Consider the following 15,263-nt stretch of genomic DNA (forward strand, 5'->3'; position numbering starts at 1 on the left):
TTAGTGCAAGCTTTTTTGGTTTTTTTTTTGTTTACTCCGGATCCGACTACCTAGTCTATGTCAGAGTACGTATCAAAATATACAGGATGCAAAAAAATTAGCTGACCAAACTTCAAGGTGTGATTCTTACCCATGAAACTGAACAACTTTCCCCAAGGAGCATAGGTCAAAATATGAAAAGAATTTTGGACCTCCCATACAAATTGCATCATCTGCTGAGTCAAATTTTTCAAATTTTTTTCTCATATTTCGACTTATGTTCCTTGGGGAAAGTTGTTCAGTTTCATGGGTGAAATCACACCCTGAAGTTTGATCAGCTAATTTTTTTGCACCCTACATAAAATCAATATATCTACATAAGATCGAAACAAAAAAGTCAAAATTTAATTTAATTTAATTTATCTTTATTGTAAACTTCACAGCACATATTCTTACAAAACAAAAATGCCGAAATTTGAAATACATAAACTACGGAAGTAATAATTAACGGTGTTTTGGGATTGATGTCACAGACAGTCAACAACAAACAAAATCGACGAAACTCTGGATCCGGAAAAAATATTTTCCGGATCACACTCGGTCGGTGTGTACCGCACCTTAAATATTGGTGTAGCCTGCCAATTTGCTGCCAATGTTGTTGTTTACTCTTGAATATGTTTTTGTAATACAGTACAATACACAAGTGTGATATATTTTTAGAAAGGGCTTGAAATTTTCTATTTGGTTTAATTATTATTGTTTTTACATTGTCTATTTTGTAGAACAAAAAATCTGTAAAACTACATTGCTTTCACTGTTCGAATGAGACCTGCAGCATTAATTTTAACATATTTCAGTAATGGCTTACGCTATCGATTGGATGTTTGTATATTTCGTAAGAATATAAAATAATCTATATTATACTACTTAAATTGTAGGCCTAGATGTATTATTTGCGCATCTGTGATGATAAAAGTTTGTCTAAAATTACGGTTGCGCCGCCAAATTTTTATGCAAAATAAAAGAGCTGTAAATAAATATTTTTGTAGGAACACGTGTATGTTTTTATTTACTATCCTCATGTTTATAGTATATATATTGTAATGAAAAATAAAAAACCCTATGTTATCGCTTTAATTTTTGAAATATGATCGTTCAAACACAAATCGTGCTCAAAAACGCACTAGCTCTGTGTTCAACCTATGATAACTTTACACTGTAGTCAAATATCGATAAACAAAGCACTTAAATAAATAGCTTTGTTTATTCTAAACATAGAAAACAACACTTGACAGGGTTCTAATAACAAGTTGAGTCACAATGAATGGTTTCGTCGAACTCGAGCCACGCCGCACGGCACCGCGCTAAGTAGCGAAAACGAACGGGCAAAGTTGATTCACGGCGGTCGGCAAACGGGGCAAAGTAGCGCGCAGGTCGAAGGCCGGGCGGGCAAGCGAGCGGATAAATAACATGGCAGCAACCAAACAGTTTATTGCCCAAGTCAAATTACTAACACACTTGATCCCGCTCTGGGTAGATACCTTACTTGTTGGTTTATTCCTTTAGATTATTTCAAAATACTTTATGATGTGAACCAAACAAAATCACCAGTTAGCAGTAACAAAAGGTGGACTAAAAAACTTCTTTTACAAGCTCTTTACTGCTTTATCTCAGTTTCCACGAATATCATGGCATGCTAAATGTACTGGGAATGTGACGGAACCCACATTTTTTGTTTACATCCTTCTGATCATTATATTTGTTTCTGTCCAACCCGTTAGGAAATGTAAGCATGAATTGATGTATGTATGTATTCTAAATAATCCTTTTTTATTTGGGGCGTTGGGGTCGATCTTAGATCTGATATGTTTAGTCACGGTCAATTGTATGTAGCTTTAGGTCGCGTTCGCGAAAGACGTGACATAAAAGTACTACTACCCAGGCACCGAATCGAAAATGACCAACCTTTCTCGAATAACGTTATCATATCAGAACTTTTAAGTTTAACGTAACTTTATTTAGGGTGGCATTTCTTGAAAAGACTGAACAGTTCATCTCTGTTATTAAGCTTGTTGGGTTTTTTTAGATCGGTTAAATCATGTGCTGAAATTATCGTATATTGCGAATTATTTATTATTATTTATATTCATTCTATCTTGTTTTTTCTTCTTTTCGTATAATTTAACGATAGAACTGACTTTAACAAGCTTGCACTCGATTTGATGATGGTTACATTGAATTTCAAAGCTAGGTTTACCATTTCATTAGTCACAATCACTGAATTAAAATGTGTGTTAATCAATTGGCAATGTGTGCATGCCCTTCCCAGCCGTTAACGCTGTGGAGGCTCATCTTTAGGGGACGAGAGAACGGGCGTGAAGTGAACTGGCAGGATGAACACTAGGCTGCGGGTGCGACCGGTGCATGAGAGTGAAGTGGAGCTGGCTGGAAGATGGAGGCAGGTATCACTCGATTGCTTTAGCTGAGTTCCACTCAGATCAAGTAAGCTGTCATATGGATGAATGTCGCAGGTTGGAATGATCCGGAGTAGAACTGTCGGTGTTGTTCCCATCGTCGTAGGCATTTTCGGTGGATTTTGTAGGTCGTTCAACAATGGTTGCGTGAGTTTTAGCTGTCAAGCTGCTATGCCGTGCTAGCCGATTCTTGCGATCTGGGATACAAGGGATGGACGTATCCTGTGGAATGATCGTGTCCGTGAAGGTTTGAATGTCGCTTAGGACTGGAAAGGAGGGAGTACGTAATCAGTATTCAGGATCTCGCTGTACGTGGACAATGTTTAGTTTAGGTGTATTAAAGCGGTAATTGTTCGAAGTTATTTTTAAAAGAATTCTGTTACAGTGTTTAAGCGCTAAAACTGTTTATTTTTTGTAAGCAAACGTATGATTTATTGATGTTCATTTTTTACTTTATAACGCTAACGCTATACAAATGATTTTGTTACCAAATTTAAGTGCGTATATAAACAATAAATTAATACTAAAATATTTCGATGAAGACACCAATGATGTTTATTGATACATTTTTCTCCTAAGTGCTACTTTCTCAACTTAAAGCAATAAGTTATGCAGTAATTATACCTCTACGAGTATATTTAAACAAATCATCATTCGAAAGCATTTTACCCAATACCTAACTTACATTAAGTAAAATTTATCTTTGTCATTTTAGTCACTTATTTTTTTATCATTCACTAAGCAGTAAGCAAAATATATTTACTATAATAATAAAAAAAAAAATACGAAATTCATGGTAAGTTGGAGTAGCTATTTTATAACACAAACGCCTTGATATTTTCATGCATTAATTTAGGAAAATAAATGTATAATGAAAAATAAGTTTTTATAACCGATTAAATTTGTGTAATGTGTAGTGTATACATTTTAATGTATTTAGCATTTGCAAATTATATTGATGAGTAAAAAATTATAATTTGCTTTAAAATTGTACTAAAGAGTATTTTATACTAGCGTATATTAGTAACTTAAGTTAGAATTAAGTAAACAAACAAAAAAAATATATAAATATAAGGAACAAAAAACAAGGAAGGCCTTAAAATAATAAATATAAGGAAGAAAGAAAACTCCGGATCCGGATGCCTGTTTACTCATCATCAAGGAAACTTTAAGAAATAACATTACTTCAAATATCTGCTCGAAGAAAGATTCAGAAACTTAAACAATTGCCAAGCTGGAAATCGATTAATGAGTACACATAAACGCTATAGATACAGTATATTATACATTAGCATTCAATGGTGTATGAATCGTCATCGTCATTGTGTCAGCAAAGACGCATCATCAATTGCACAGATTTGTGGCTACAAATATATAAATGAAAAGTGTTATTTAGAACATTATTTATTGTGTTGTGCAATAAAATAGGTCAGTAATTACCTGTATCCGGCAGTGCGAACAATTTCATTCATAAACATGGGTAAATATGACGACTGTCAGATGGGCTAAACATGAAAAAAGTCCTTCAACCAAATCCCATTGTTTCGCTATTGTGTTTGAAAATCTAAGCCGCAGGAGGATATTAAGTACGACCATGCTTTACCTTTAATGGTGTATGTAAAAATAATTAAGCCTATAATCAGCAATTAATGTTCTATACCATTCTAAGCAAATTCAAAAACAAATTTGATCATGTTAATTTCTGGCCTCCCACAAGCGGGTCTCACCAGTATTGACAGAAGAATGATCACTCATCGATACAAAAACATACATAAAGTAATTAATACATGTATACAGGCTAAATAAAGTGAAATTGCTAGAAAATACCTGCTACTTGGAAAAACAATAATTGGAGAAGAAAGCACTACCTAACAACGTGAAACTTTGATATTCAAATTTTCAAATAAAATATGGCTAAAACAAAAAAAAATATTTAAAAATTGAAAGGTAAAAGAAAACACCATTAGTTAAAAAAATAGAAAGCGAGTCATATTTTATATATTCTGGTAAAATTGTTTAGTTTTAAATGATACCAAATACACCAAATGTTATTAGAAATGAAAGTAACTGCAAATAGTTTAATTCATATGTGTACAGTCATAACCAACAAACTACCTACGTAATATTTTAAGATAATAGTTTTTTTAAAGTCTACATTCGTTATTTATTTACTTCTAATGACGCAAATAACAAAAAAATATGCTTGTTATTAATTTGCATACACCTACAGTAAATCCAACTTACCATGAATATACAATAATATATAATATAATACACATAGTAAGTGCAGAATAAAAACTTAGGGATTACATGGTTTTATGTTTTCCAGTGGATCTGGTTAGAGCTATGTCACGCTAAATGGTGTTCTTTGCATTTCTTCTTACAATACTTTTCAATAGAACACTGTTTCGCATGAGACGGTTCCTCAAAAAACATAATATCGTGTATGAGCTAAACAAAAAATTAAGGTTTTACATGGTTTTATGTTTTCCAGTGGATCTGGTTTGAGCTATGTCACGCTAAATGGTGTTTTTTGCATTTCTTCTTACAATACTTTTCAATAGAACACTGTTTGGCATAAAACAGTTCCTCAAAAAACATAATATCGTGTATGAGCTAAACAAAAACTTAGGGTTTTACATGGTTTTATGTTTTCCAGTGGATCTGGTTAGAGCCATTTCACGATAAATGGTGTTTTTTGCATTTCTTCTTACAATACTTTTCAATAGAACACTGTTTCGCATGAGACGGTTCCTCAAAAAATATAATATCGTGTATGAGCTAAACAAAAACTTAGGTTTTACATGGTTTTATGTTTTCCAGTGGATCTGGTTAGAGCTATGTCACGCTAAATGGTGTTTTTTGCATTTCTTCTTACAATACTTTTCAATAGAACACTGTTTCGCATGAGGCGGTTGCTCAAAAAACAATATCGTGTATGAGCTAAACAAAAACTTAGGGTTTTACATGGTTTTATGTTTTCCAGTGGATCTGGTTAGAGCTATGTCACGATAAATGGTGTTTTTTGCATTTCTTCTTACAATACTTTTCAATAGAACACTGTTTGGCATGAGACGGTTCTTCAAAAAACATAATATCGTGTATGAGCTAAACAAAAACTTAGGTTTTATATGGTTTTATGTTTTCCAGTGGATCTGGTTAGAGCTATGTCACGCTAAATGGTGTTTTTTGCATTTCTTCTTACAATACTTTTCAATAGAACACTGTTTCGCATGAGACGGTTCCTCAAAAAACATAATATCGTGTATGCATGAGCTAAACAAAAACTTAGGGATTACATGGTTTTATGTTTTCCAGTTGAACTGGTTAGAGCCATGTCACGCTAAATAGAATTCTTGTCATTTCTTCTTTCCATCCTTTATATTATATTAAATAACATTTCATAAGGTATTATTTCGTTCTTTAATTTAATGTGTTTTTAGTGCTTCTGAATGTGATTTTGTTTTAAATACTTAGCTTATTAGCATTCATCAGTATCCAAGAATCCATCATACCACTGCTAATCAATAAACAAACAACAGTCTTTAGCATTTAAACACCGAAAAAACAAACCTGCCTGTTCATTTATTACTTGTTTCATTAAACAGGAATTTGCATATCGATCGTTTTCAATTAACTTCGAACAGTTACAACTACACGTAAACTGAGCATGTAGTCTATTTACAGCAAGATCGTGACCGCTGACTGCAGCTCCCCTTCTCCCTCCATTTCACTCCCAATCGACATTTTCACCTTTGCTGATATGATTACTTCACAGGATACCTCCCCCCCTGCATACCTGGTCGCTAGATTCGGCTGGCACGTCATATCGGTTTGACAGCCAACTCACGTGGTATATATTTAAGAAAGCAGGTAGATGTATTTCTTTACACTTTTGTAATTAATGTCGGTACTCCAGTCTTGCAATACACATTGAGTGGTGACTACGTCTTTTATTTATCAGTGGCGAACGGGGTGTGTGTTTTTTTTTGGACGAACAATTGCGTGCATTAAGTTAAAAATGACTGTGGGGCAGATACAGGAGTTTGACACTAGAAATGGTAACTGGACTGTGTACTGTGAGCGACTCGATATGTATTTTTAGCGAATAAAATAGCGGACGATATCAAGTTACCCACGTTAATCGCTGTAATGGGAGAAGAGGCTTACCAGCTATTGTCAACTTTAGCAAGTCCTAAGCAGCCTTCGACGTTGACATATAAAGAAGCGGTAGGACTTATGAAGAACCACCTTCAGCCAAAGCCGTCTGTTTTGGCTGAGCGATACAGATTTCGCCAGCGTCGGCAGGTAGATGGAGAAACAATCGCGGATTACGTGGCCGAGTTGAAGAAGCTGGCTAAATCCTGTGACTTCAGCTCAGGATTGGAAGAAAATCTACGCGATCAATTTGTGTGTGGAATAATGAGCGAGTCTACGCGGCAAAGATTTTTTGCAGAGGACGATAGCATTACATACACCAAGGCGGTAAAACTGGCAACAACACTCGAAGCGGCGGAGAAAAACGCGGGCGCAGTCGATCGGGATGCGGCTTGTACATCTACATATTCGTCACAGATACATCAAATCTATACAAACCATAAGTGTATGGCATGCGGCGATAATTGGCATAAGACAGACAGCTGTAAGTATCGAAACTTCGAATGCAGCCATTGTCGGAAAATAGGTCACCTTAGAAGAATGTGTCCGGAGAAAAATGCAAGACTCGATATGGCGGGAACAGCCAGTAATTATCCCCGCGGGGCGCGGGGCGGTCGCGGCGGACGCGGCGCAGGGCGCGGGGCGAGGCGCGCGGCCCCGGCCCGCGGCGGCGGCGCCGGTACCTACTGCCTCAGCCAGGCAGCGCCGCGCGCGCCGTCAGCTGATCAGGACAATCGAGGCGAGCGGCCGGGGAATGAGACGAGCGATAACGACGACGATGAACCTATTTACCAAATGTCGTTAGCTAAATACAAACCGGTATGTATGACATTATTGGTGAATAATTCATTATTAGAGATGGAGGTGGATACCGGTTCGGCGTTGTCTTGTATAAGTGATAATACGTACCGGGAAAAATATAGTAATGTGCCTTTAGAATCTTGTAGATTAAAGTTTTATGACGGATCAGTAGTTCGACCGCTTGGTTACATAAAGGTGGAAGTAATCTATAAAGATGCAAAGTAAACTTTAGACTTGTATGTGATAGGAAGGGGAACTACCACCCTGTTAGGTCGACAGTGGCTCTCTGAACTAAACATTGAAATACCAAGGCTAAGTTTGTATAAAATCACTTCGGAGAACATTGATAAAAATAAAATAATAAATCAATTTGTTTCCAGGCATGAGTCATTGTTTGACGGCACGCTGGGACGGTACCGCGGCTCCCCCGTGCGGCTGCACGTGCGCGAGGGAGCTCAGCCGGTGTACCACCGCGCGCGGCCGGTGCCGTATACGCTGCGGCCCCGCGTGGACGCTGAGCTGGACGCCATGCTGTGCGCCGCACTATGGAATATGGTAGAACAAACGCGTATCAAAATTCATTTTTTCACTTATTGAAATAGGTCCTTCTATCAATGTAATTTAATAGTTCGAAAGTCGAAGATTCATATTCTGTAGCGTAATTCATATTATATTTGGTGAAAGTAGTTGTTTTCATGTGGTAAAGTTAAGGTTCATGAAATTGGGAAATATCAAGTTCCTCATTGACGATTTTCAAAGTCAGATAGTTTTAAAACTTAAAATGAAAGGTATATGGTATTATATATTTTTGAAAAGCTTATCTATCGGAAAATTTAAACAAATTAAATTGATTGTTTTTAATACGAATATGTACGTAAAAAAAATTAAAGAAGAAATGGAGGAAAAAAAAGGTTTTCTTCAACTTCGTCGAAGCTTTTAACATTTACCGGCGCTTACCGGTGCTTTGAATTTAATGTTAATTGATAGTTTAGTTACTTATCAACAACATACTGGGTGTTAGTGACATCGTAACGAATACTGAGAGGGATGATTCAGACCATGATTCTGAGTTAATATCTAGTGGAATTTTCCGTCGCAAAATTCATGAAATTTTGAGTTTTGTTTTTAATTATTTTCAATTCCATATTGTGCTTTTAGCTGCATAGAACCCAAATTTCAATAAAAAAAACAATAATGACAAATTATCGAAAATGTTCGATGTAATGGAGACAACAGCTGCTCGAACGGGTCAACGGCCACACGCACCGCGCGCCGCGCGCCCCGCTCCGCACGCCCCGCTCCGCGCGCCCCGCGCCGCACGCCGGCGGCGGCGCGGCGGTGGCGCGGCCTACAAAGTAGGCACTACGAACCGATCCTATTTCTTTCTCTGTCTATCGTAAATTATAAATTTATTTTATTCTTATTCTTAAATGGACGGATAATCAACAGGCATAAAAATTATGGAATACACGTCAATTTTAAGCAGAAATCTAAAACAACCGACAGAATTAAGTTGACAGCACACGTCAAACGGTTTGCATACCAGCGAGATACCTTTTTGGTTCGACCGGGTTATTCATTCATTTACTCATAGGAATCGGGGCCATTATCTACCTAAAACAGTTGAAACAGTAAATAATTGTATTCTTTGTTGTCATTAGAATAACTAACAACCAACTAACACAACCACCACAGATTACATAATTAGTTACCTACTATGTCAACCATCCACCAACTTAGTATGTAAGTACCTACGCAAAACCTCGCTACACAAAAATCGAGCGAGATCGCGTCTAGAATTGGGCGGACACTCCGCCAGAGTGTTGCCTATCGATATTCTATCGATACCTAGTTAAAAAAAAACCAATAGTAGGTACCTATCGATAGATCTTTTAGATCAATACCCATTATTGTTACAAAGCAAGACCTATCGGTACTATCGCTAGTATCGATCTAAATGTACTATCACTACTTTCGATAGTTTAGAAAATTTTCAAGTTCAACAATTGATAATCTACCTATCGATAGTTCGGCAACTCCGCCGCGTAGGCAATTTCGGCATGTTCAAAGAAAAAAATTGTCCGAGAGGAGTGATCTTATTTTTCTTGTTACATGTTGGTACCGAGGTACTAAGTACATACTAAGTTATTCGTGTTTTAAATCTCATTGTTAAATCATCAGTAAAGAACTAATTAAACCTATCCTGTTCTGTGTACAATATTCATGTAACGGCTACGTGCTTACATAAGTACCTAGTAGACGGGAGCAACGACTTAACGTACCTTCCGAAGCACGGATCATTTTACTTTCGGACAATCAGGTGATCAGCCTGTAACGTCCCAACCAAAGGCCTTATAAACAGATTTTTGTGATATGTCCCCACCGGAATACGAACCCGGACCCTCCGCATCCCATCGCTCAACCACTGGACCACATAGGCCAAGAAGGTTCTAAGACATAATTAAAGGATCCTGGGACGCAAGACCTCCGAGTTAGGGCTTGTTTGATCTGTCTTGATGGATACTCGGACGTGAATAGCCTCACGGATCAAGGGCAACGCGCGCCAATAAAGTAGGCATTACGAACAGATACTAGGTATTTCTTTGAGTTGATAGGTATCAAGTGAAGTTTCCTGTCGCAAAATTCATAAAAAAATTAGATTTTTTTCAGTCCCATATTGTGTTTTAAGCTGCATAGAACGCACACTTAAAATAAAAAAAATAAAAAATACTAATTATTAAATTTTATCAATGTCATCAATAATAATAATAATAACGTATCTACAACTTCAGCTATGCGCAGGTGAATAGCCGGCGCACGGGTCAAGGGCAACGCTCGCCAATAAAGTAGGCATACGAACAGATACTATTTCTTTCTCTGTCACTTGCACCATAAACATACTTCTCTCTCTCTGTCTAGACGTCGGCTCGACTCGGCCGCGGCCGGCGCGTCGTCGGCGCGCCTTTGATGCTTTGCGCTAACGCCGCCGCGCGCTTCCGCTCAGTCGAATACTAAGCTTGACCCGAATCGCGTGATGTTTTTCGAGGATATTTTTTTCGTGTTTGTGAGTGTTTTGTGTTTGTTTTATTCTGTAAATGAGTAGTGTCGACTATGATGATAGATCATAGACCATTTACTGCACAAAAGTATGGAAGATTGTTGATGTTTATTAAAGAGCAAGGTGTTGTGTTTGTGAGTGCGTGTGATACCTACCTACCGCGGAAACGCGATGTTGCATACCTACGTGACGTGACATGTTCTAGGGTACCTACCTAGGTACTTCATCCGAAGGAATAACAATTAAGGTAAGGCAAGAGTAGGGTTTTTATTGTTAATAAGTTAGGAACGTTTTAATAACTGGTAGGTAGGTGAAAGGTACCGTGCGTGAAAAATCGTGGCAGTAGGTGTTCTACTTCAACAAACTCAACATTTTTAAACGTTGCACCACTAAGCATCTAAATACAAGAGAATGAAAACTCCTACCTAGATACAACATCGTATCACGCACGCACTCGTAACGTAGCCGTGCGTAGGTTTAACGTTTGTGTGCCGCGTTGTTCGCCTTACATTGCGGCACAGTAAAAATTCAAAATCTTAATTAAACATTTGCGACAAGAAAAACATCCACCATCGTTTTTAGTACAATCAAATAGGCGTTCCATTTTTTTTTTTCGTTACGATGTCCCTAACACCCTGTATATAAAAATTAGCTGCGATTTTTTGCGAACTTTGGAGATATGAGATAAAATCGAATCCTAGTCAGGGAACGGAAATTGCTATCAATTGCGGTTTCGTGGTTGACTTGATTTAACAATACTTATTGATTATTTTATATTGTTAAGTTTTTATCATTTTGGTGTCATTTTCCGTGAGAAAATAGATATCTGAATTAATGCACACATTCTGAAACAATATATAAAGGGAGGTAACAAAATATGTTTCCATTACAATTTCAGTGGTATTTTCGTATAGTACGGCTATTTTACTCTTCAAAATGTCTACTTTTAACTGTAGTAAACGTGAATTAATAGAATCTTATATAGAAGGCGGTAAAACGACTGCGGCACTTTCGACATATTTGGAGGAAAAACAAGTATCAGAAGACAATATATGTTTTATAATTGGTAAAATTCAACAGACTATCATCCCTGCGTTTAATAGACGCTGGAAAGAAGCAACACGCAATAATAATATATTTTTAAAAAATAACACAAATTGGCTGGATTCTGAAAAGCTTTTCGTTTTGAATCACTTTGATAACGCAAAAATAATCAAAATGCTTACAGATGAAGAAGCAATGAACCTAACAAGAAACCCTATTACATAGCTAGTTAAATTAATAATATTAAGAAAATTTTGATTCATTCCTATGTTTAGCATAATGTATAGCTATAGGTACTGTACCATTTTTTATTTTATTTTATCATTAATATGATAAGTTATGTTAATTGAGTAATTAGTGTTAAGAAATACAGGTAAGATAATATAACTAAAAATATAAATTTCAATAAATATATAGCATTTTAAACGATTGTGAGTTTTCTTTATTTAATAAAAAAAATTACGCGTAATTTCAATTCACCAAACGTTACTTATATGAATTTTTATATATTCCTTTATATTAGTGCAAAATTACATCGCTCTATCTTTAAAATTGACGGAGCTACAGATTTTTGATCCGAAACACACCCAAATATTCCACAGTGCGCCGGCGTCGTGGAGCCTGTGGATCACTCCGACTGGGCCACTCCTCTGGTGATAGCAAGTAAAGCGGATGGCGGTATACGTATATGTGCGGATTACAAGGTGACCCTTAATCGCGTTTTATTAGGTAGCGATAGGTACCCGGTCCCCAAAATGGAGGATTTATTCAGTAATCTGAGTGGAAATAGATATTTTACGAAATTAGATCTATCGCAAGCGTATAACCAGTTGGTACCTGATGAGTCCTCTAGGGCTTATACTGTGATTAACACGCATCGAGGTTTATTTAAATATAACCGTCTTGTCTACGGTCTGGCCTCCAGCCCAGGTATCTTCCAAAAGTTTATGGAAACCCTGTTGAAGGAAATACCTGATGTAGTCATTTTTTTTGATAATATTTTGATTAAAAGTAAAGATATTCAAAGTCATTTGAAGACTGTGGAACGAGTTTTAAACATATTAGAAAGTAACGGTATGAAGATTAAAAAGAATAAATGTGAGTTTTTATCGGAACAAGTACAGTACTTAGGTTTTATTGTAGATAGGAATGGCGTACGGGTTAACCCGGATAAAGTTAAACCTATTGTCGAAATGTCTCCACCACGCAGTGCGTCCGAATTAAAATCATTTCTAGGTATGGTAAACTTTTACGGGAAATTTGTAAGAAACTTATCGTCCTATCTAGGGCCACTTTATAACTTGCTTAAAAAGGGCATGCAGTATACTTGGGAGAAAGTTCATAATGATTGCTTTATACGGGTGAAAGATGTATTATGTAGTGCGAACGTGTTGGTCCACTATGACGGGTCGCGACCGGTGATAGTGACATGCGACGCGAGCGCACGCGGGCTGGGCGCGGTGCTGGCGCAGCCCGGCGCGGACGCTGCCGGTGGCGAGAAAGTGGTGGCATATGCCTCGCGAGCGTTGACTACGGCCGAAAAGAATTACAGTCAAATTCACAAAGAAGCATTAGTGATTATATTTGCAGTTGATAAGTTTCACCAGTACTTGTATGGTAGACAATTTATACTCCGCACTGATCATAAACCCTTAGTGACTATTTTCGGACCTAATACGGGAATTCCATCCACGGCCGCGAGTCGTCTTCAGAGATGGGCCATTAAACTTTCAGCATATGATTTCAAAATCGAATACGTGTGCACTGACAAAAATACAGCGGACGCCCTGTCGCATATGATTAGAACCCACAAGGAGGAGGCTATCGCCGCCGAGGAGGCATTGCCTGAACAAACATACTTACATTTTGCGACTGAAGCTCTCTTATTAGATTCTAAAATATTAAAAAAATAAACAGCTTCTGATCCGATATTGAGTAGGGTAACAAGTTATATAATGGATGGTTGGCCTACGGATGTAGACATTAGGGAATTAAAACCTTACTTCAATAGGAAGGAAGAATTATATTGCGAGTTAGGTTGTATCTTATGGGGGCACCGAGTCGTCGTTCCGCCGTCTTGTAGGGCTAAAGTAATCGGGGAGTTACATGAGTCCCATATGGGGATCGTGAAAACAAAGGCGTTGGCCAGGAGCTACGTGTGGTGGCCGGGAGTGGACGAGGCGCTGGAGGCGGCGTGCCGCGCGTGTGCCGTGTGCGCCAGCGTGGCCACCGCGCCGCCTGCGCATGCGCCCTGTCCGTGGCCCTGGCCTGACCGCCCTTGGTCAAGGTTACATGTTGACTTCTTAGGTCCAATCTCAGGCATGACATATTTAATCGTGGTGGACGCTTGTTCAAAATGGATTGAGGCCATTCAAATGAAAGGTACTACAGCGGGGGCGGTGACAGCGGAGCTGCGGAAGATGTGGGCTAGGTTCGGATTGCCTAAACAAATTGTTAGTGATAACGGACCACCCTTTGCAAGTACTGAATTTGAAACTTTCTTAAAAAAAAATGGCGTAGATCATATTTTCTCCGCGCCTTACCACCCAGCGTCAAATGGTGCGGCGGAAAACGCAGTCAAAATTTGTAAACGCACAATTAAAAAAGCTCTTAAACAAAAACTTTATGTTGAAACGGCTTTAAGTAGGTTTTTGATAGCATATAGGAATACTGAACATTACACAACGGGGGACAGCCCGGCTAGAATATTACTAGGAAGAAGTCTTAGAATGCGTTTAGATAAATTGAAGCCTGATAGATCCAGTCGGGCGAGGGAAATTCAGCGGCGGAGGAGTGAGGCAGACGCGGGGGACGACAGTCGCAGGCACCGCCAGCTCGCGGCGGGCGAGAGTGTGTGGTGCCGCGACTACCGCTCCGCGGACAAGTGGCTCTCGGGTAAGGTCATAGACAAATTAGGGAATACTGATTACTCCGTCAAATGCGATAATGGACTCGAGGTACATAGGCATATCGGCCAATTAAGGCGTAGGGTGTCTGATGTAACCTTAGATATACGTACACCGCAAATACCTACCGTTCGACGATCTAGTTCGTTGATAATACCCGTTGAGGAAAAAGACGAACCGGAGGAGGGCCTGGAGGAGCTTGCAGAATTGACGACACCGGTGTCACCGGCCGCCACGCAGGCGGCATCGGCTACGACATTAAGCTCTCAAACACCACCCAGTGTGTCGGAGAACAGGACTTGTGTAAGCCGACCACGAAGAGTGGTTAGGCCTCCTGTTAGATATGGTTTTGATGATTATGCTTAAGTTACCTTCAATTGTCTGGGGTAGTTAATTGTAATTATACCTAAGTGGCATTTCATAGTTAGTCACATAATTGTTATAATTGTCATTACAAGCATAAAATTATATGTACACAATAAAAAAAACAGTTGTGATTGTATACCCAGCTTGGTCTGATTAATGTAATGTAGTTTTAAGGGTGGAGGTGTTGGTATATATTTAAGAAAGCAGGTAGATGTATTTCTTTACACTTTTGTAATTAATGTCGGTACTCCAGTCTTGCAATACACATTGAGTGGTGACTACGTCTTTTATTTATCGTTTTTTTTTTTTTTCTTTTTTTTTTGTAACTATTGTTGATTGATCCACAGTCCACTGAAGTGCCTACGATGAAGGGAACAACATGGACAGTTCTACTCAGAATTACTCCAACCCATGCGATGTTCATCCACGCGACAACCCACCTGATCTGAGTGGAACTTAACTGAAGCAAGAGAGTGA

At 38.2% G+C, this 15,263-nt stretch overlaps 1 protein-coding gene across 1 annotated transcript; it reads left to right on the forward strand.

Annotated features, from left to right (window-relative positions):
* The first annotated feature begins 13,631 nt into the window (after positions 1–13,631).
* LOC126381021 (uncharacterized protein K02A2.6-like) lies at positions 13,632–14,786 on the forward strand. The gene has a single exon (XM_050030580.1). The coding sequence runs from the start codon at positions 13,632–13,634 to the stop codon at positions 14,784–14,786; it is 1,155 nt and encodes a 384-aa protein (XP_049886537.1).
* The last annotated feature ends 477 nt before the right edge of the window (positions 14,787–15,263 follow it).

The sequence above is a fragment of the Pectinophora gossypiella genome, unplaced genomic scaffold (assembly GCF_024362695.1).
Source record: "Pectinophora gossypiella unplaced genomic scaffold, ilPecGoss1.1 Pgos_33, whole genome shotgun sequence".
NCBI classification, from domain to species: Eukaryota; Metazoa; Arthropoda; class Insecta; order Lepidoptera; family Gelechiidae; genus Pectinophora; species Pectinophora gossypiella.